Here is a 20,235-nt window from a genome sequence, read left to right as displayed (position 1 = left end):
AGCTGGCTCCGGAGGGTTCATGAGTGATGCTCATGGGGCAGCGTGGAGTGATGGAGCCTCCCCCTCACGAGCCTGTGAGGCAAAAGGAGCCTCCAGCTGCTGGCAAGGAGACCCCTCCAAATGGCTCAACACAAGTGGCCATTCCCCAGCTCCCTGCTGCCGTGTGCCCACCCTGCCATGGCCACCAGAGCCAGTCCTGTCCCCCACACTGCCCCCCACATTCTCCTCTGCCTCCGCTACACCTGCCAACACATCCATATATCCTGTAGCTCTTTCTATCCATCCAAAGCTTCTTTTCTCCCAGGGAGACTTTCCCTGCTGATGGCAGATTTTAATCTCAAATTATCTCTTTTCTTACCTGTTGGCTCTGGCAGTTTCATGTGCAGGGAAACTTCTCTCCCTGAGGAAATGGGATCACAGCATGTGCTGCCAGGAGAGCCAAACACTGCCATCATTGCAAAGGTGTGGACACTGTTCGCTGCTGGGGTGGCCCTGGAATCCTTCATTGGGGGCAGTGCACAGAGGTGTCTCCAGCTGTGGGAATTCTGCAGAGAATCACAGAGTATCCTGAGATGGAACAGACACACAAGGATCACCGAGCCCAACTCCTGGCCCTGCACCAACAATCCCACCCTGTGCCTGAGAGTGTTGTCCAAATGCTCCTGGAGCTCTGGCTGCCTTGGGGCTGTGCCCATTCCCTGGGGAGTCTGTTCAGTGCCTGACCACGCTCTGGGGGAAGAACTTTTTCCTGATATCCAATCCAAACTTCCCCTGACACAGCTTCAGCTGCTCCCTCAGGTCTTCTCACTGTAACCAGTGAGAAGAGATCAGAACGAAGGAAGAAAACATCCCTGGGCTTCATGAGCCATTCCTCATCTAAAGGAAAACTCTGCAAGCCCCCCCTGTTTTGGTGACATTAAAAAAACCCGGCTGCATTCAGGGTAGCCCAGAATATTGGAATTTCTCCTTAATGCCCTTACAATTACTCAGATCATTGCAAGGTGAGGAGAGCACCAGGGGTGGGAGAGGGAAGAAAAGCAAGCTGGGCTGGTGGGCAGAGTACATGAGGAGAGCTGCCGTGCAGGGAGGGGACCCATCCCAGTGGGGTACAGGTGGTGTGAGCGTGGACATCTCCACACCCCACCTTGGAGCAGCCCCTGGCTGCCTGTGATTCTCCATCTGCCAGGTTTGGAGGCATTGCTGGGGCTGGAGCCATTCCCCAGCATGATGCTCGAGGCTTTGGTTGCCATAACAACTGGATTCAGGCTTCAAAAATAGTAACTTATTTTTCATTCAATTTGCCTTTTGCCCTCTGAGACGGATCTATTTTGGGAGGGATGGTTTGCTTCAGGTGTCCCTTGCCAGCACCCTTGGCTGGGGGCTTTGGGGATGGAGATTCTTTTGTTAAATGTGATTTATCATCTTTTCCTCTTCCTCCCCTCTTCAGGGCCAGAGAACAGGTACAGCAGGGCACAGGAATCATGACATAGTCTCTGCCAAAGCTCATCATCTGGGGAAGGAATTTGAAAAATATCTTCCCGGCTAAGTGGCAGAGCGTGGGAGAGGTTTTCGGAGATGATCTCACTCTGCATCTCAGCTTGGACCTGCCACTCTCAGCCAGGGCTTGGCTGTCCCAGATATCCTACTAAAGATGGGGTTTATTTTGTTGCCCCCACACCTGGATCCTGCTGTCACCAGTCTGGTCCCCACGGTGTCTTCCATTCACAATGGGAATTGTGCAGGAAGGCTGAACCTGCTGCTGGCTCCTGGGGTGCTTCTTGTGTGCCTTGGGGACACCCCACAATGCAGCTGCACCTTTTGCATCCCCTGACTGAGCTGCTTTTGGAAGGAGTTGCAGAGGGTGCCAGGATTAATTCATGTCTAGACTTAAAGGATTTCTTCCTTTTTGTCTGTTTTGTCTTTTCGAAGATCTACGTGTGCTTGATCTCCCATGGACATGGCCATATGACTACAACCCTTCTTGGCAAGATGTCCTCAGCTGTTCCACCTTCAGCATTACCACAGCTTCAGCAAGGAGAGGTTGTGTCGGGGTGACCAAGACTCTGCTCCTCCAGTTGTTGCTGACCTCTCCTTTCTTGTCCCTTAGCTGCTGGCCTGAGGGTGCCTGCAGTCCCTGGCACAGCGAGGGCAAGGATGACACCCATCTGCCCCCAGAAAAGCCCCCATCACCTTTTGTATCCCCTCTCTGAGCTGCCCAACCTCAGATATACCTCGGGATGTCACCTCCTGTAGGATCCTCCTTGGGTGATGTAGTGGAGGGAGGGGTGAAGGTTTTAGGATGGAGATGAGTTGATTGTGGGGTCCTTAGTCCTTGCCTTGTTGTCGTGCGTCTTTGTCCCCCCTTCTCCCCAGCAGGGAGGGATGGTGGGATGCTGGAGTTGTGTCCCCACCTAGGGGCACCACGCAGCGATGGGGCTGAGGCAGAGCCACCCATCCCTGCTGGGGCCTCTGGAAAATAATGAGAAAAAAAATCATTAAAGCCAAATAAATAAAAGTAAAGCCGAACGAACGAGCTCCTTGGGGATGGTGCTGCCCCGGGGCGGGCAGAGATGCCCCGGGGACCCTCGGGGGGACCCGGCCGTGGGTACCGGGGGTGCGGGCCGGCTGCCGGCACTCGCCGCTCCCCCTCCTCTCCGATGCTTTAATCACATTTTCAATTCAAATCTGCTGCTATTTGATCCCTCGGGGGTGGCAGCGGGGAGGGTGGGGGATATTTTTAGCTGTGCTTAAAGCTGCCGGGGGGCGGAGGGAGATCGCGCAGGTTGCTGGCGCCGGGAAGAGTTAGAAGGGATTCCCCCCCAGCACCCCCCTTTCCTTTTTTTCCTCCTCCTCGTTGCACATCTGAGGGCGGCAGCGGGGCTGGCTCCCCCCTCCCGGAGGTCGCCTTTGTTTTCCCCGTGTCGCTTCTCCCGAGCAACCGAGGGAGCGGGAGGGGGCCGGGGCCGGGCCGGACTGGGCTGGGCTGGGCTGGACCGGCCGCCCCTTCTCCTCCTCGCTCGCCGGAGCTCGCCGAGTTGGTGCCGTTCCCCCGGGCGGCACTTTCCCCCCGCCCCGGGGCTGAGCAGCCGCCGCCCCCCGGGACCCCCATGGCACCGCCGCGATGTTCGTGTCCCGGCTCCTGGATTTCCAGAAGACGCGCTACGCCAGGTAAATCCGTCGGTGCGGCGGTCCCCGACCTCCGGTGCTCGCGGAGCCCCCGGACAGCCCCAACCCCTCCCCGGGCTCGGCTCCGCTGGGATGGAGCCCGAAAGGATCTTCAAAAGCTGCTGAGTGCCTCAAAGCACAGGGCAAGTGCGGGCTGGGCTTTTGGCTACCTGCTTTTCTGCATCCTTAAAGGATTCTCAGCATCCTTGGGAGCCTTCGCTGCCTTTCGCTGGGTCTAACTTCACCGCGGCTCTCAGCGCTGCCGGGGGAGCAGGATCCTGCCTTCCCGAGGGAAGAGACCCCAGCGCTGGCTCCAAACCCCCCATGGAGGCACCAGTGTGGTCCAAGGTCCAGCTGCACCCAAGTGAAACCCCCTCGAGGTGGCTCTCCCAGCCCGGACCCGCAGGCTCAACAGGGTTCCCATGGGATGCACCGGTGGTGGATCCTTCTCTCCCTCAATGAAATCCCCAGGGAGGTTTTCCAGCAGCAGCCGGGACTTGTTTCAAAAGCTCAGGTGTAGCAGGAAACCTCACGGTGTTACCTGTGCAAGGGGAAACCTGAGGATTGCTGAGCACAAGTCAGAGGGCACTTGGCCACACGCGCTGCTGCGGGATCAGATGTGGCCTTTAGGAGGGAGCTGGCAGGTGGCATGGGGACAACGTCTGCAGCCCTCTGCTCCCCGGCTGGCCGGGATGAGTCAGATGGCACCGGGTGCTGCTCAGCCAGATGGGCACCGGGGAGGTGCTGGGGGTGCTCAGCTTTGCACCGAGGACACGCTTCGCTCCCAGCTCCCTGGGACTGTGGTGGGGAGGTTTTCCTGCCTGCAGAGGGTCCCGCGGGCTGGCACAGCTGCTGGGGGTACTCAGCTCTGTGCTGCCACTTCCAGACTCCCAGTGGTCCTGTTAGGGGCAGATACCAGAGAAAAACTTGTGTGAAAAGAAGTGGTGATGGTGTTTCTTTCCTGCTCCAGGCAGGATGATCCCTGAGGGATGTTTGTCTGGGCTGGGTAAGGACAGGAGACCATCCTCCTACCCCCTCCAGCCATCGGCTCCTTTCCCTCCAGGTGTCCCATGGGGAAAATCCATGCTGGCCACTTGGTCAAAGACAGTTTTGATGCTGTATCTGCCTCCTGATAACCTTTGCCTGGGGGCAAGGCAGGAGGCACCCAGCAGGTCTGCACAATGTGCCTGGTACAAAACCTTGTGAAAATGGACAATTCAAGACTTCCCCCCCCCCACCCCAGCTGGCATGCAAAGGACAGAGCTGGGGGAAATGGAGCTGAGCAAAGCTCTGTACCCCCCAAAGCATGAGGCAAACAATACCTTTAGCCCATGGCAGGGGTGCAGAGGCTCTCTGGGAGCTGGGCAGCAGATCAGGGGCTGCTCCACTGACATCAGTCTCCCGCAGCAGAACCCATCTGCCAACCTGTTGCTTGATTTATCCTGAATAAGCGTGCTCCAGCCTTGTTGTGGTCAGTTCTGGAGACAACTCGTTAAATGGGATGAGGCATTACAGACAGCCTTGCAGGGATGGTGCCCACCTGCAGGGCAGGGGCTGTGGGGAATGGGAAGGGTCAGATCCACAGGGAATCCTCCAGCTCTCACTGTGTGCCAGGGCTGGATGGGGAGCAGCAGGAGATGGGTGCTCCCTTGGCTTTCACCCCAAGAAAGTCACCAGCACGTGATGCTAACCCAGGGCTTCCTATATCATCGCAGAGATCCTCTTAGCCTAGTGCTTAAAAATAACAGTGGGATAATCCCCGTCCCCCCTGCACTCCATGCACACCAACTCTGCTCTCCTTGGAAATCCTCTGCTGGGCCATATCCCAAAAGAAACCCTAAGGCTGCTTCTTCCTTTGTGCCAGGGGTGCTCTTTCAGCCAAGCTCTGAGGTGGGAATTGGGGCGAGCAGAAGCCAGGGGACTCATGGTGGCACGTGTCCTTCAAGGCAGCAGAAGCGCCTCAAGTCCTGTGTTCACTTTTCACTACGGGAAAGATGTTGAGGTGCTGGAGCAGCTCCAGAGAAGGATAATGGAGCACAAGTCTGAGAACGAGCAGCTGAGGGAGCCATGGGGGACTCAGCCTGGAGAAAAGAAGGCTCAGAGGGGACCTTCTCACTGACCACAACTCCCTGACAGGAGGGTGCAGCCAGGTGTGGGTCAGGCTCTGCTGCCAGGGAACAAGGGATGGGATAAGACAAAATGGATTCAAGCTGCACCAGAGGAAGTTTAGATTAAAAGGGTAGTTAGGCATTGGAACAGGCTGCCCAGGGAAGTGGTTGAATCACCATCCCTGGAAGTTTTCAAAAACACGTGTGGATGTGGCACCTGGGGACATGGTTTAGGGGTGAACATGGCCATGCTGGGCTAATGGTTGGACTCGATCTTAACAATTCTATGGTTCCATCTTGCAACATCGTTTCAGAGAATGTGGCCTTGCTTGTGGTGTTCCTTGAAAAAAGGAAAAATATCAAAGTTTTCCTTATGGTGGAAAAGCCTGGAACAGGCTTCATTTTTCACGTCATTTTATCTAATTTTGAGCAAGGACCAAGAAAGGAGCAACTTGGCCATTGATACACCCACCAAAAGGAATAAATAAAACACAGTGTGGTGATGAAAGACCTGTTGTGTGAGAACAAAGAGATGAAAAGCAGTGATCAATGTGGGAACGTTCTGTGAACTGCCAGGAGAAAACTCAGGGCTGAAGGGGCACCAGGCTGTCTCCAAATCCCTCCTGGCTGGGCTTTGGAGATGCAGCGTTAGAGCTGGGGCAGAGGGGAAGAAAGCAAAGGCAGAGGCTGTCACCGTGGTGGGAACAGGGTGCAAGGCAGTGCCATTTGAGCTTGCCGTGGTTATAAATGAGGAACGCAGTTATTTCTGCTCTGCTGTGGGGTCCAGGAGGCTCTTCCATCACTGACACCGTGGGGAAATGGAGTTTCAAAGCACAGTTGCTGCAAGGCTTTCCCTGTCACTCACAACCTGCAAGCTTGACAAGCAATATCCATCTCCTGCCCGACAGGCCAAGCTCAGCCACGACACCAGCGCAGCACAAAGTGCAGGCAGATGTGATTCCTCCTGCTTTGTCCGACCACCAGGGGGTTATCCCCCCACTCCCCCTCCACTCTTCCTCTCAGCTCACCAAAATGGTGCTGGGTCCCTCCCAGACCAACAGATCAGACCAAGCTGCATCTTTATCACTGGACTCATTGGTCAGGTTACATTGACCTGGTAACCAAACCCTCCTTGCACCTCACCACCAGTTTTGACTCCATTTTGGCCCAGTTTTAACTCAAACATGGTCTGGTCCTTCCTGCCTATGTAGCTGTCACGGGGCTGAGTATCTTCCTGTGGGGACATTGAACGCTTCCCAGACTTTGGCCATCCAGAGCTGTAATTGGAAGGAAACCTGATTAATCAGGGAGCTGCTGTATCCAGCCAGCTTCAGCATCTCTGGAGCAGCAGTGGAGAGGGGCTTGCCGGGAGCTGCAGGGCACTGAATCATCCTCACAAACTGATAGCAGCTCCTTTGATTTATCCATGTAAAAGGCTCTAAATCTTACTGTGTTTGCTTGGCTTGCCCTGCGTGGAGCAACACAAAGAGGAGCAACTAGGAAAATCCCCATTAATGTCTCAGCCCAGGAGCAGGGGGCTCTGTGGGGGTCTCTGTAGGTGCATGGGCCAGGCTTGTCCTCACCCCCCTGTGCCTGCAATGCAGGCACTGCCACCTCCTCACCAGCATGAGAGGATGGAGGTCTGAACTCCCCACTTGCTCAAACCCAAATCCTCTGAATTTGGGGAAAGGCAGCTGGGAAGACCTTCCTTGTTTCTCCCTGCACCTGTAATTATTGAGCAAAGAGACATTCATCAGCTACTCCAGCATCTCTGGCCAAGACAGGGAGAGGAGAACCAGCAGGAATAGGAGGAGCAGGAAATGTTGGGGTGCTCAGACTCCCAACAAAAGGAAAGCAATGCCAAGACAGAGCCACCACATTGGGAAGACCTGTTCCCCATTGCTTTGCCATGAAAATATGAGCAGCCCTCGTCTGCTCCCACACACTCCAAGATGCTTACCAAGAGCTCTGCTTCCCCCACAGCCCATGTGGGATGAAGCACTGAGAAGGAAAATGCTTTCAGTGTTGATACCACAGCCTGAAGCTCCTCGAGAGGCAGGGGCTGCTCACCTCGCAAGCACCGGCCCCATCAAGACCTGCCTGTCCCACCTGAAAAGACAGACCCCCTTGATGCAAAAGGCACTGCTCCAAGAGATGGAGAGGCTCCCAAAGTGCCTGAAAACCAGGATCAGCCGATGTTACCAACCAATTCCATGCCGGTTGCTCTGTGGGGCCAGGTTGACTCGGGTAACCTCTTAAAATGGCACCAGTAGAGTCATTTCATGTAGGTTTTGATGCTCAGGGTGCGTAACTGGAGCCAGGTATTTGGAAGGCAACAAGCCCTTGGAGCATCATTTTTGATGGGATGTTCACTCAAACTACCCCATTCCCTCCTCTGCAAGGGTTGAGGCACCCAGCAGGACAGGCTCAGGTGGGGACCACCACACTGGAGATGTGCCTAAGTGGGCAAACCAAGCCCCATGCCCTGTTCTTTTGGGGGAAGGATGGTCTCTTGGCTGCCTGGGAAGCACATGATCTTTCCCCTCCTTCAGCTGGTGTTGGATGTCAGCCTGATGTGATTCTTTGGCACGGTTTGCTGTGGCCAGCTTCACGAGGTAGCAGCCAATAACCCATGGGAAATTCAAGCCACTGCCCAGCACGGCAGGTCAGTGACTATGAGAAATGGGGCTCTGCCAGGACGGGTCCTGGGCTCCCCTCCCCTCCTCCTCCCTTCCCACACCCCTAGCTCCAGAGCGAGACAAAGCCATGCCAACCAACTACAACTCCCAAAGAAAGGAAGGGAAAAGAGCACAACTTATTCCAGTCCTTCGCTCCCAAGGGGTGCCTGGCTGCAGTTGCACAAGGAGGCTGGTTGAGTCCCCAGAGATTCTGCTGCCAGGGGATGGATGCTCAGGGCTGGGTCTGAGACATGGCCAAACACAGGTGTCAGGTCTTTCCAGGTGTGACGGAAACTCAACATTTTCATGCAGTGAGAATCCAGAGCCTGATGGGCTCTCGGTGACAACACTGCAACCTCTCGTGATAACACGATACCACAGGTGTCGTATTCCTGGTGGGTGTGTCAGATACAGTGAGTTGAGCCAAGCAGTGCTGACCTTCAGGAGAATTTGGAGTCAACTCTGTGCTCCTGTTTGAATTTAAAGTCCAGGTTTGCTGCTGCTGAGGAAAGGACTTTATGCAGAAAGAGATCATGAGGTCAGGGCAAGGAGTTTCCTCCTCTCTGTGCTGAGCAGCACTGGCTGGCACAGCAGCGTTAGACAGAGCCCTGCTCTCTGTTGTAAGTAATACTAATGGAAATCTTACTATCTGCATGCTTGGCTGGTGAAATACATGATTTTCCTTCTGTGCCTTCGCTGTCCAGAGGCATTTGCTGAATAATTTACAGAAATTATTTGTACTTGAGCGGCATCCAGGAATCCCACATGAGAGCCTGGCTGTGTCTCTCAGGCCACGCTGTCGGGAGATTTTATGAACCTGGGACACGGTCACCTGCCAATGTATTTCACAGTCACAGCCAGGGTTAGAGGCTGGGAAAGCTCCAGCCCTCAAACTATCCAAATCTTCTGCCAGCAGGCACAGGATCCAGTGGTCATGCTCAGTCCTGCCCACCTTGGGCTGTTGCAATTAAACAGGCAGAGCCAGCTCAGGATTTATCCCACTAACTTCTCGCTCAAGGCAAGGCAGCTAGGAACATGCACAATGACTTTCCAAACAAGAAATTAATGAATAATAGAGGATTTGCAGTTCTGGAAACAGTCCTTCCAACGTTCACAAAACACCTGGGACATCAGAGTCATTTTGTGACTAATCAGCTGTTGTTGGATGTCTCATGAGTACCAAATGAAACAAGAAGTCCCAGCTCAGAAAGTAATTTGGGAAACACTCACCAATCCCATCTGTTGTGAATAAACAAACAGCTCTGCTGTGGTTGCAGGGTCATGAATTGCCTTGGAAGAGTTAGAGACACCATCTACATAGAGAGCTGGGGAGAAAAATAAATATCCCTGCCCACAGGATGGGAATATGGACAGCTAGGACCCTGCTGGGAATGGCTGCTGAGCCCTACTGGGTGTATATGGGCTCTTGTGGGTGCAGAAATTGTCAATGCCCGCATCCAGCCTGGCTTGGAGCCTCCCATGCTTGTCCCTGCTAGGATGAGGAGCAAGAACAGAAGGGTGTATGCCCTTGGTATGTTCAGGGGAAGAGCAGCACATGCCCTCCTGCACCCTCTGAGGCAGCAGGATGTGTCAGGGGTTGCCTCCTCTGTCCCTTCTCAGGGGACATCTGTGCCCAGGGCTCAGAGCCAGGTACAACACGGACCTGGCTGAGCACACGGTCCCTGCCTGGAAGCATCTCTAAGTCAGCAGCAGCACTTGCTCAGCATTTCTCAGGGCATGCAGGTTGTGTAGTGCCAGGGGATGGTCTACAGCCAGCCCAGGGTGCTGGTACACGTCAGAGTGCTGGGAGTGAGCAAAACTGGGATGGGTGTAATGAGGTGATGGATGACAATTGGATCTGCTGCTCGTTTTGACTCACCTTGTGGAAGCAAGGCTTGCACCAGGGGAATTTGGGTGGGTTACTCCAGAAATCTGGTGATCCACGAATTTACCCATGGTAGAGAAAGGTAGGGAAATGCTGGTTTAGATAAAAAGCCTTCCATTTCCTGCTCCCTACCCAAGCTGCTGGCTCCTTGTGCTAGGAAGCATTACAAAAGAAAACATTGAGTTGTCCTGCTCCATCAGCCCTCCTGCCCCTCTCCCATGGGATGGGCTGGAGTCACAGGAGGGGCCCATGGCCAGGCCTGCCCCAGCTGCCCCACCTCCCCTGGCCCCAGGAGCTGCCCCACAGGCTTCCAGCAGGCACAGCTCAGCTTGGCAAAGCAGGAGCGCCATGTGCCTGCGTGGGAGCGCGCAGGTGCTGAGGGATGGGCATGGAAGGGAGATTTCAGCTCCCAGAGGGTGCCACGCAGCCGTGCACATGCCCACGTGGGTGGCTCTGCAGATGGCAGTGCTGGGCAGCATCGGCCTTGGCGTTTCTGCTTCCCAGTGGCAAACGCTCCCACGTCAACGGGTAGGAAGGAAAAGCAGGATTTCGCAAGTGCTCCTGGGCTGGATAAAGCAGTAAAGTCTGGGGGATCTCCTGGGCTCAAAGTGGGCCATGGGTGTTTCGTCGTGGTCCTGCTGCCTCTCCTGAAGCCTGTGATTGTGTCCCATACACAAACAGCGAGCAGGCTCCATGCCAGCACGTACAACTCCCCGGGACTGAGCTAATTACAAACCACAGAGGAGCTCAAGGGATTGAAGCCTCTTACCAGGGATGCAGCTGGAGCATTACCAGATTCCAGATCAGAGGCAGGGCACTTGCCAAGCCCCAGCTTACGGGGATGCCACCACAGCAGCTCCCACGTGAGCACGAGCCCCAGGACCAAGCCCTGACATCTGTGCTGGGTGTGCAGCCTCGGGGCTGTCAGAGCAAACCCAGGCCATGCATTGAAGAGTCAGAGGCCAGTCTACCCTACAGGGACACATCTGTTCCATCACTGACACCTCAGGCATCACAACACTTATTCTACCAAGGGACAGCCCCAGCAAGGCTTGCCACCACTGCTGGTTGACATCCAGAAAATCCTTCCTCAGTCCTTCCTCTTTTACTTTAAAAGCAGCTGTGACATCAAGTCACAAGAGGAAGGAGAAATCTTTTGCAGCCAGACCCCAAGAGCTGCCCAGCAGAGAACACAGCTTGGAAAAGCCCCAGCTCCTTGGGCAGGAGGGTAGATGCACAGCAAATCCATCTCCACAGGCTTTAGGCCAACTCCTGAGTAAGCTCAGCCCTTTTATAAGCCATTTGCAGGTGAAACCTGTAGATGTGAGCTGCTCTGGGGAGATTTGTATCACCTGGGATAACCTTGGACTTGCTGACTGCTCCTTTGTCCCCGTGGCACCCAGCCCACAGTGCACAGACACACAGACACATGCACAGCCTGATTTATGGCAGGGCTGGGGAGGGCAGGTGTTGGACCAGCTCTTTCCAAGGGCAGGAGCCCAGCTCACACCTCCCCATCCACATTTTAGTGGTGATTTTACCCCCTCCTCACATTATCCACCCACTGGCTCACCTAAAGCATGTCAGAATTATTATCCTCGCTTGGAGAGAGGGGGAAGGGGATGAGAGGAACATGAAGAGATGTGGCAGAGGCCAACCAAGGAGTCGTGTCAAAGTCAGGGCTAGACCTCATCTGTCCCAAATTGCAGCCTGGCTTGGGTCTCCTTCAGGGCTGTTCACGTGTGCAGGGGACAGCTTTCCTGCAAAGTGTCCCATGGCTCTGCTCGAGTGAGTGTGTGGTGACCATGGAGTGACTGATTCAGGTTCTCATGGTGCCCTCAGGAGAGCTCAGATGGTCCCTTGTGAGCCCTCCTGAGGAATAATTTAACTTAATCCCTTTCTTACCTTCTTCTTCCCATCCTGGCAAAGCAAAAGCCAGGCAGATCTGGACGATTTTTGAGGCTGGAATTTTGTTCTTGGATAAAAGTCTTTTAAAAACTCTGTAAAATCCCCTAAAGCTATAAAAAAACCACCCCAACCCAACAGAGTGGGAGAAAGAGCAGGAGAAAGGAACAGGCCTGGGAAGCCAGCTCTGCACTTTGCCCCGACGCCCAGGGACAAGGGGCTCTTTGTTTCCCTGGCCAGAGCCTGCTGTACTGGCCCTTTTCAGGCTCCCTCCCTGGGAAAGAGGCCAGGGGAAAGCAGGCACAACCAGGGCAGGCAAAAACCCTGGGGCTGCTGTTCATAACCCCTGCTCAGACCCTCAGCAGCCCCCTCTCCTCATACAGCCGACTGTAGGGAGTCTGCCAGGAACAGCACCAGGAGGAAAAGGTGCCCGGGAACCCTTCAGTTCCCTGCTTCCCACACACCATCCCTGGAAATGAACATGCTTGTGTTCCTGCTGGGCAGGAGTCTTTGAACTTCTCTGTGTCTTTTGGACTTTGCCATCCTGAAGCACCTGCTGAACTGCACTGGAGCACCCAGTGGTGTGTGAACACCTGCCTGTGGCTTCCCGGACCCAAGAATCACAAGTGCTCTTTCCAAGTGTATCTGTCTGTCTGTCCAGGTTGGAGCTGTGGTTTGAGGCTGGTTCCGTACACCGGCATGGCAGCTGTCTGCAGGCTGGGAATGCTGCAGGGCTCCCTGTGCCCTTCCCTGCATCCATCCCAGTGTGCACACGGATGACGTGAGCTGGTCCATGAAATCCCAAGAGAGTAGGGGAGGAAATGGCCTCTGCACCCCTGGGAAATAAGGTGCAGCCCAGAACTTATCTGCCTTGCCAGGAGATATGCAAACACCAGCTGCTCCCATTTCTACACAGCATGGAGGACCACAGAAATGTGCCAAATTAGCCCCAAAATGCAATGCTGGTCCCAGGAGGGCCCTGCTGTACCCAGCACTGCGCAGCCAGGTCCCATATCCATGATGCTCCATTTCCCACCATCCACAGGATGATGCTTACTAGAAAGCAGGGCAGGAAAACAAGAGTGATCTCTCCCCAGGTAAAAAAAAAGGCTCCTCCTCAAGGCTATTGTCCCTCTGGGGAAAGAAGGTGCTTACGGTGTCCCACACCAGCACGGCTTTGGGCTCCAGGAACACGGATGCTCTTCAAACTCATTCCATGGGGATGGCTTGGGTGGTCCTTCCTGGCCTCTCTATCCCTGTACCAGAGCTAGGGAGGATATCTGCAACCCAGGGACACCTTCCCTAAGGGTCTTGGTGCCTCCCAGCTCTGGGGAGGGGGCTGTGGATTTGGCTCCATGTTACTGCTCCGTCAGAGCGGAGAGGAGATGGAGCAGGCTTTGTTAAAATCAATACATTCAAGGAAAAGGCCTTGAACGTGTTTCCTCAGCAACTGTGACGTCATGTGGACGTCTGGACTCCCCTCCTTCCCCCTCCTCCTTCTTATTATTAAAAGGGAAAATAAGGGAAGCAGACAGTGAAGGGGAGCTGGGGACAGTCTCCTGGCAACGCTGGGGACAGTAACGTCCTCCTGCCAGGGGGACGTGGCTCCAGCACGGGCAGCCCTGCCAGGCCTCGTGGCTGGAGTGGTGGGATGGGGAGGGCATCCCTGGTGTCCCTGGGGTGCAGGTGACAGCACTCTGGGCACAGCCATGTCCCCAGGGATGCCCAGCTGCTTCCTGCCCTGCTGAGCCCCGATTTACCCCGCACAAGTCCTTGGTTTGCAGAGCAGGGGGAGCTTGGCCCCTCCATTCTCCCTCTTAATTCCAGACATTTTTTGGTGATGAGGACCATGAATCTCTTCCCACAGCGCCGGGGTCTGGCAGGAGGCACAGCAGGGCAGGGGCTGGGGACAGGGTCCCTGTGTGGGGTATCACTGTCACCTGCTGGGGGGCCCCTCTCCGTGCTGTGGCCACACAATTCCCCCCACACCAATCCTTGTCATTTGACCTATTTAATCCATCCTGGCTGAGTTTTAACAGGCAGCAGTGAGTGGGACCAAGCAGGTGGGGGATGGCAGAGGAGTCCACAAAGGTGTGGGTGGCTTGGGGACAGTGAGAGGGGACTTTTCCTGCCTTTCCAAGCATCCCGGATTGAGGCATCACCCTGTGCCCAGCAGCAAGGTCTTGCCAGCCCCTGAGCCCCTTTGCTGGGCACAACTCAGCTGTGAAACACCACAGATGGTGCTGGAGCTGGGGGCAAACAGGGTCACAAAGCAATTAGCCCAGGTCCTGCAGAGCAGCCCCACCGGCACCCGCTCAGCTCGGCCGTCCTGACCTGAGCCACAGCAGGAAAAGTCTTTGAAACCCTGATTCTCAGGACCAGGGAAGGAAGCCTCTCCATTTCTTGTTTCTCATTCCCTTTGCTAAGCCTCCACGGCTGTCTCCTGCCAGAAGAGGGTGGTGGACGAGGCTTTGCTCCGATCTGTTATCACGGACGCATATTTAATTTGCTGTTACATACCCACAATGGAGTGACACTATTTTTTATCACTGTGTGTTGATCCAGCAGAGGGAATCAATACATTCCTGTGAATGCCAAGAGCAAGATGATGCTTCCTAAGGCTAAGAGAAACAGAAATAAAGATGCAGGTTTCCAAGGGAGGGCAGCAGGGTTCCCCCACACAGCAGTCTGTGCTGGGATGTGCAGCCCTGGGGCTAGGGGGTAGATGCAGGTGGTACCCAGGAACCAAAGGCATCGCAGGGATACCCTTGTTGGAGCTGGGCACGCTGCTGTGACATGAGGGTGTCACCCCTGGATGGGCTGGGGACCCGCAGGTCTGCCCACTACCCCGTGTTCCCTCTTCACTGCTGGGGCTCTTCCCATGTCTGCCCACAGCAACAGGCAGAGCTGGCTCCTGCCTTCTACTTTCCAAGCAACAGCAGTTCCCAGGAGCTGCTTCATCCTGAGCCATGGCCAAGACCTGGGGACCTGGCACTTGGGGACAGCCAGATGGACACGCTGTGCTGTCGGGTCACTTCTACAGGGCAGCTGGAGCAAAGCTGAGCTCAGGTGGGGCTGCAGGCTGGGGGTGGCCCTGTGCAGACCCCTCCAGAAGGGTTTTGCTCCATCCCCATCCCCTGAGTGTGTTTCTCTCCCTGCTTCTCGCTGCAGGTTCATGAATCACCGTGTCCCGTCCAACTGCAGGTACCAGCCCACGGAGTACGAGCACGCGGCCAACTGTGCCACCCACGCTGTGAGTCCCTGTCCCTGGGTGAGGGAGGATGGTGCTCATGTCTCTGGGGATCCACTGAGGAACATCAAAGGACACCTAAGAATGTCTGTGTTCAGCCCTGGAGCAGTTACTGAGAGTCTGAAGGCTGTGATGAGGCAGATGTTCCCCATGAGCTCCTGGAGACTGGGATGCTCTCCTTGCTTCTGCCCTGGGAAGCTGATGTGCATCCCCCTTGCTCTCAACCACCGTGGCCACATGTCCCTGGGGAATCTGGCTGTGGCTTGGTGAGGCAGGAGCATTTTCAAAGCTCCCTGAAAATGGATTGTTTGACAGCAGGAACTGTGACAGGTGCCCATGGGGCTGCCTGTGCAGCAGTGGGAGGGACCTCTCCCCCATCAGGGTTTCTTTTGGGAACTGACAGTTCCCACCCCGAGTCCTGGGAGATGACTCAGAGGCAGCCATCCTCCTTGTGCCTTCCTCCTCCTCCCTACCTTCTGGACAAACTATTTTGGAGTTGCACCACGCAGGGAGGGACCCTGCCTGCCCCTTATGGATGGTAGCTTTGACCAGAAGCTAGAGAGACACCTAAAAGGAAAAGTGGAGACTCTATTGTAGCTGCTCAATGGAAATGCAGAGAGTCAACAGGAGGTTTGCTTCCCCTTCCAGTTCTGGATCCTGCCCAGCATCCTCGGCAGCTCCATCCTCTACATCCTCTCTGATGACCAGTGGGAAACCATCTCAGCCTGGATCTATGGCTTTGGCTTGTCCAGCCTCTTCATTGTCTCCACCATCTTCCACACCATCTCCTGGAAGAAGAGGCATCTCAGGTATCTTCCCTGCTTGCTCAGGGCTCGGGAAGGGGAGAGGGTCCAGATACCGATACCCCCAGTGCTTGACCCATCTGTCTGTCCTGCAGGACTGTGGAGCACTGCCTGCACATGTTTGACAGGATGGTGATCTACTTCTTCATCGCCGCGTCCTACGCTCCGTGGTGAGTTGCTGGTGGCTGGAGGCCTTCACCTGGCCCCACTGAAGGGGAAATAAATCAGCCTGGTTCCAATAAATAGGGTTTCCCTCTCTGGCTTTGCCCCTTCTCAAGGCTGTACCTTACCCCTTTCCACAAAACCTTCACATCCTGTAGATTTCAACCTCTTGAAGTTACAAGTTGGGAAGACCCTTTGGTGGGACAGCCATGGAGGTGAGAGGGTGAGCCCAGTCCCGGGTGCTGCCCTAGACCCGCCTCACCACAGACCTGTGTCTTGCAGGTTGAACCTGAGGGAGTTGGGTCCCTGGGCCTCCCACATGCGCTGGATCATCTGGATCATGGCGTCTATCGGGACCGTCTACGTTTTCTTCTTCCATGAGCGGTGAGTGCCTGCGCCCGGCGCCGAGCGGGTGCGTGTGCGGGGCCGGGGCCGCGGAGCAGGGGCGCGCTGCCATGAGCTGCTTCCTCCGCGTGGTGGCACCAAATAAAAAGCCAAAGGCCCCAGGCGCCTCTCCGAAGTCCCAAGTGCCTGGTCCCAAGCCAGTCCACACGTGAGGACAAGGGACCTGCTGTGATGGCACCGCCACCCCTTTCCCTATAGCATGGCTGTGGAAATTACAAGCGTAAAACTCAACCTCCCTCTGCGCCTGCTCCAAGCTGCCTCTCTCTGTCGCAGGTACAAGCTGGTGGAGCTGGTGTGCTACGTTATCATGGGCTTCTTCCCTGCCTTGGTCATCCTCTCCATGGTAAGCCCCTGCTGGGAAGCACTTAGAATGAGGGACAAATCCCAGGAGGGATTTGAAAACCCGGAACAGTTTGTCTCCGGTGGGTTGGTGCAGTCTCCAGGCTGTCTGATGGATAAAGCCATCCCCAGTATGATGTGGCTCAGCTTGGTATTATTGCAGGTGCTTTGGGTGCCCAGCAGGCACCACATGCATCTCCCCCAGGCCCCCCCTGCCTGGGCTCTATTGTGTTGAAATTGTGGGATCACAGAATCGTAGAATGATCTGGTTTGGAAGGGACCTTAAACATCATCTAGTTCCAATTCTCCCAGGGCCGCTGGGTCCCTGCTGTCTTTCTGGAGAGGAGGGAGTAGCAGAAGGCAGAGAAGTCCGGAGCTGCAGATGGACAACACTTCTGGTCTTAATGGGGTGGTGGGGAGAGGGCAGACACCCCTTGGCCTCACTGAGCCCCTCCTGCTCCCAGCCCAACAGGGACGGTCTCCCGGAGCTGGTGGCCGGTGGGTTCTTCTACTGCCTGGGCATGGTGTTCTTCAAAAGCGATGGCCGTGTCCCCTTCGCCCACGCCATCTGGCACCTCTTCGTGGCCATCGGAGCTGGCATCCACTACTATGCCATCTGGAGGTACCTCTACCGGCCTGGAGCGCTGGACACCAAAACGTCCCGGTAGAAGCCTTAAAGACATTGTTTGTGCCACCTGGCACATGGGGACACAGAGGGCAGCGGGGACACGGCCTGCACCGTGGGCTCGTCCCAAACCACCCCCTGGCCCCATGGACAGCAGCCCTTGGTGCCCTTCCTGTGCAGACAGGAGAGCCTGGAGGTTGATTTTATATATTTTTCTTTTTTAACCTTGGAAACTGGTTTTTTTAGGCAAAGGTTTCGGAACACAGTGACTGATTGGGCTGTGGGTGATAGGGGAGTGACCATAGGGATCTTTGCTCACTCACCTGGTTTTGAGCATCTCACGGGACTGGGAACCTTGGCCCCACATGCCCCTGGCTATGACACCCTGGGATTGGCTACTGGAGTCCCTAGTGTGTGCCACTGAGGGGACTGGAGGAGTCAGGATGAGGGGAGAGGCCCAGTGGTGGAGAGGGATGTGGTGACACCCTTGCACCATCTGGACTCAGCTCCTAAATGGTCCTAAGTCATGTCAGCATTAACTGCTCCATTCCAAGTCCTTGAGGGGATGGTCCACACTCAACAAGCCTTACAAGAGATCGAAACTTGAATCTCTTCCAGGGCATCCCAGTGCCCGAGCACTGGGAAACCCTTTATCTAAGCCAATATTAAGTGCACAAATCAGTACATCCCCCCTAGATGGGCACTGGGATCCCCTACGGACATCTTCTCTCTGGAGTGCTTGGTTTTCCTCTCCAGCCTCAATGCCAGTGGCAGCCTGAAGCACAGCCCTGCTCCCAGGCTCTGCTGCACGTGTGCCTTCAGCAGGGAGCAGAGCTGGGATCCAGCTCCTGGCATCTCCCTGACTGGGGTCAGCCCATCCACTTCAGGGGATCCCTTTCTCCTTGAGGGAGGGAAGTGAACCTCCTTGGACTGGGGTCACGGGGCTACCTGCCTTCTCTGCTCCCATTTTCCTGATGAGCCTATTGCTCATCAGATTTAATTCCACTTTTGGAAAGATTTCTGTCATTCCAGTGATTGCTGCAGGGCAGGAATGCATCCACACGAAGCTTGGATGTGGGCTGTGATGGAGAGATCCCAGTGAGACTCAGTTTTTAAATGCCTGACCATGGCCGCACAGTGCTAACCCAGGATAATAAGACATGGAACATCCATCCAGCTGTTGGGAGAAGCAGAACGGGAAAACCACACCTGGTCCAGCTCCCCAAACACCCTGGCAGAGCTGCTGGAGCCAGGAGGGTGTGGTGTGTGCTGGGCTCTGCCTGCACCTTCCCCATCAGCCCCCAAAGGCATCGATTGCCCATCACCTCTTTTTGGCCTTTGATTAATCACAGCTGCAGCCTCTGGCACGACGTGGCAAGTGAAGGAGGTTTATGGCCACCATCCCACACCTCCCGTTCCTCCAGCAGCATTCCAGGGAGCCGAGTCCCCAGCTCTGCTCCACCTCCCGCAGAGCTTAGGGCTCCCCAGCCTGTGGCACCCTGGGACTGGCTCTCCAGGGCCATTTTGCAGCAAATTACCAAAGAGGAAGCATCTGGATACTCACCCCCTCCTGACGTGGTGGCTGTGGTCACCAGGCTGGCAAAAATATCCGGTGGGTTTTCACTTCCATAGGCAGAGGGTTCCTGTAAAAGGCTCTGGGAGCTGTACCTGGCACCCCAGCCTGGCGTGGGGCTGCTGGGGATCCGTGCCAAGGGCACCCCAAAGCAGCCTTTGGGCTGGGACTGCCCTTGTGGTGATGGGTGGTCTTAGGGATGGGAATGAACAAGCTGGTGTGAGCCCAGACCATGCTGCTGCCTCTGCCCAGCTCCGGCCCTGTCACCTGCTGCAGATGGAGGGGTGGAGAAGGATGGGCTGTGAGTAACCAGCAGTTGATGGAGCATATCTGGGGTGGGAATAGCAGGATACAGAGGTCCTGGAATGGGAGATGCCATATTTTCTGTCTGGCAAGTCATTACCCTTCTCCGTGCCTCAGTTTCCCTGTCTGTAAGATGGGGTGAAAACAATGACCTACCTCACAGGGCTCATGTGAGGACCCTGTGAAGCACTTGGAGGGCAGCCAGTGCTTCACAAACACCTGCTTCAATTTTCACTGAGTCTGGGGGACCGAGTTTCCAGGGCCACTGTGGGGCACAGTGGCAACCTTGGCTCAGTGTGCCTGGCTCTCCTTCCCCTCTGTCACTAAATCCCATGGGGAACCACCCTGGGGTCAGACCGTGCAAACAGCAGTCCCAGCCACAGGCAGATGTCCCCTGGCAGGGGCTGAGGATGCCCAGGGACCACCACTGTGTTTTGTCCATAGGCTTCATCCCAGGGGATTTATCTCGGAAGCTGTTTTGCCATTGTGGTCTTTTGGCCCTAAATCTGTCCCAAGGGCTCCTGAGGCACAGGGAGGTGCCAGAAGGACCTTTCTGAGGCTGTTTCATCTCAGTCTCCTGCTGAGAATCCAGGGCGGTACAGATGCCCGGGCAGGAATGGATGGCTGGGCTCTGTTGGGAACATCGCCACCCTGCCTTCAGCCCGGATTTGCTGAATGGGCTTCTCTGTAATTGAGAGGCTCCCCCTCTTCTTTTGCTCCTAAATCCTCCCCTTGCAAAGCAGGATGGGGGACACAGAGCAAGTTATCGGATTGTCCTCCTATTTTATACTAATTTTAAATGACTCATAACATTCAGGATGTTTGTGGAGGAGGGCTCGAGGGATCTTTTTAGCATCTCATGTTTTTCACCATCCATCCTTGTTCAATCAGTATTTTATATTTAACACAGTATTGGGTCAAATACAAACAAATGTAAGGAAGATAATGCTAGTGGATATTGTTTCCTGTGGAGTAGGATCGAAATAAAAACTCAAGATACCTCACTCTTGCCTGCTTGTTAAATCAAAATTACT

At 55.2% G+C, this 20,235-nt stretch overlaps 1 protein-coding gene and 1 long non-coding RNA gene across 2 annotated transcripts; one reads left to right on the top strand and one right to left on the bottom strand.

Moving 5' to 3' along the window:
* Window positions 1-942: 942 nt before the first annotated feature.
* On the bottom strand, window positions 943-5,231 carry LOC125334391. Its single transcript, XR_007207132.1, has 2 exons — window positions 3,336-5,231; window positions 943-2,469 (listed from the first exon to the last, which is right to left on the bottom strand). It is a non-coding gene; the product is annotated as an uncharacterized LOC125334391 (long non-coding RNA).
* Window positions 2,777-20,205, top strand: MMD2 (monocyte to macrophage differentiation associated 2). The gene is made up of 7 exons (XM_048321207.1): window positions 2,777-3,168; window positions 14,913-14,994; window positions 15,640-15,800; window positions 15,890-15,964; window positions 16,239-16,340; window positions 16,635-16,704; window positions 17,165-20,205. The coding sequence occupies exons 1-7, from the start codon at window positions 3,122-3,124 to the stop codon at window positions 17,366-17,368; spliced, it is 741 nt and encodes a 246-aa protein (XP_048177164.1). The 5' UTR covers window positions 2,777-3,121; the 3' UTR covers window positions 17,369-20,205.
* The last annotated feature ends 30 nt before the right edge of the window (window positions 20,206-20,235 follow it).

The sequence above is a fragment of the Corvus hawaiiensis genome, chromosome 16, assembly GCF_020740725.1.
Source record: "Corvus hawaiiensis isolate bCorHaw1 chromosome 16, bCorHaw1.pri.cur, whole genome shotgun sequence".
In the NCBI taxonomy this organism is placed as follows: Eukaryota; Metazoa; Chordata; class Aves; order Passeriformes; family Corvidae; genus Corvus; species Corvus hawaiiensis.
Note: the sequence above shows the minus strand (reverse complement) of the source record. Positions and strands in the feature narration are given on the sequence as shown.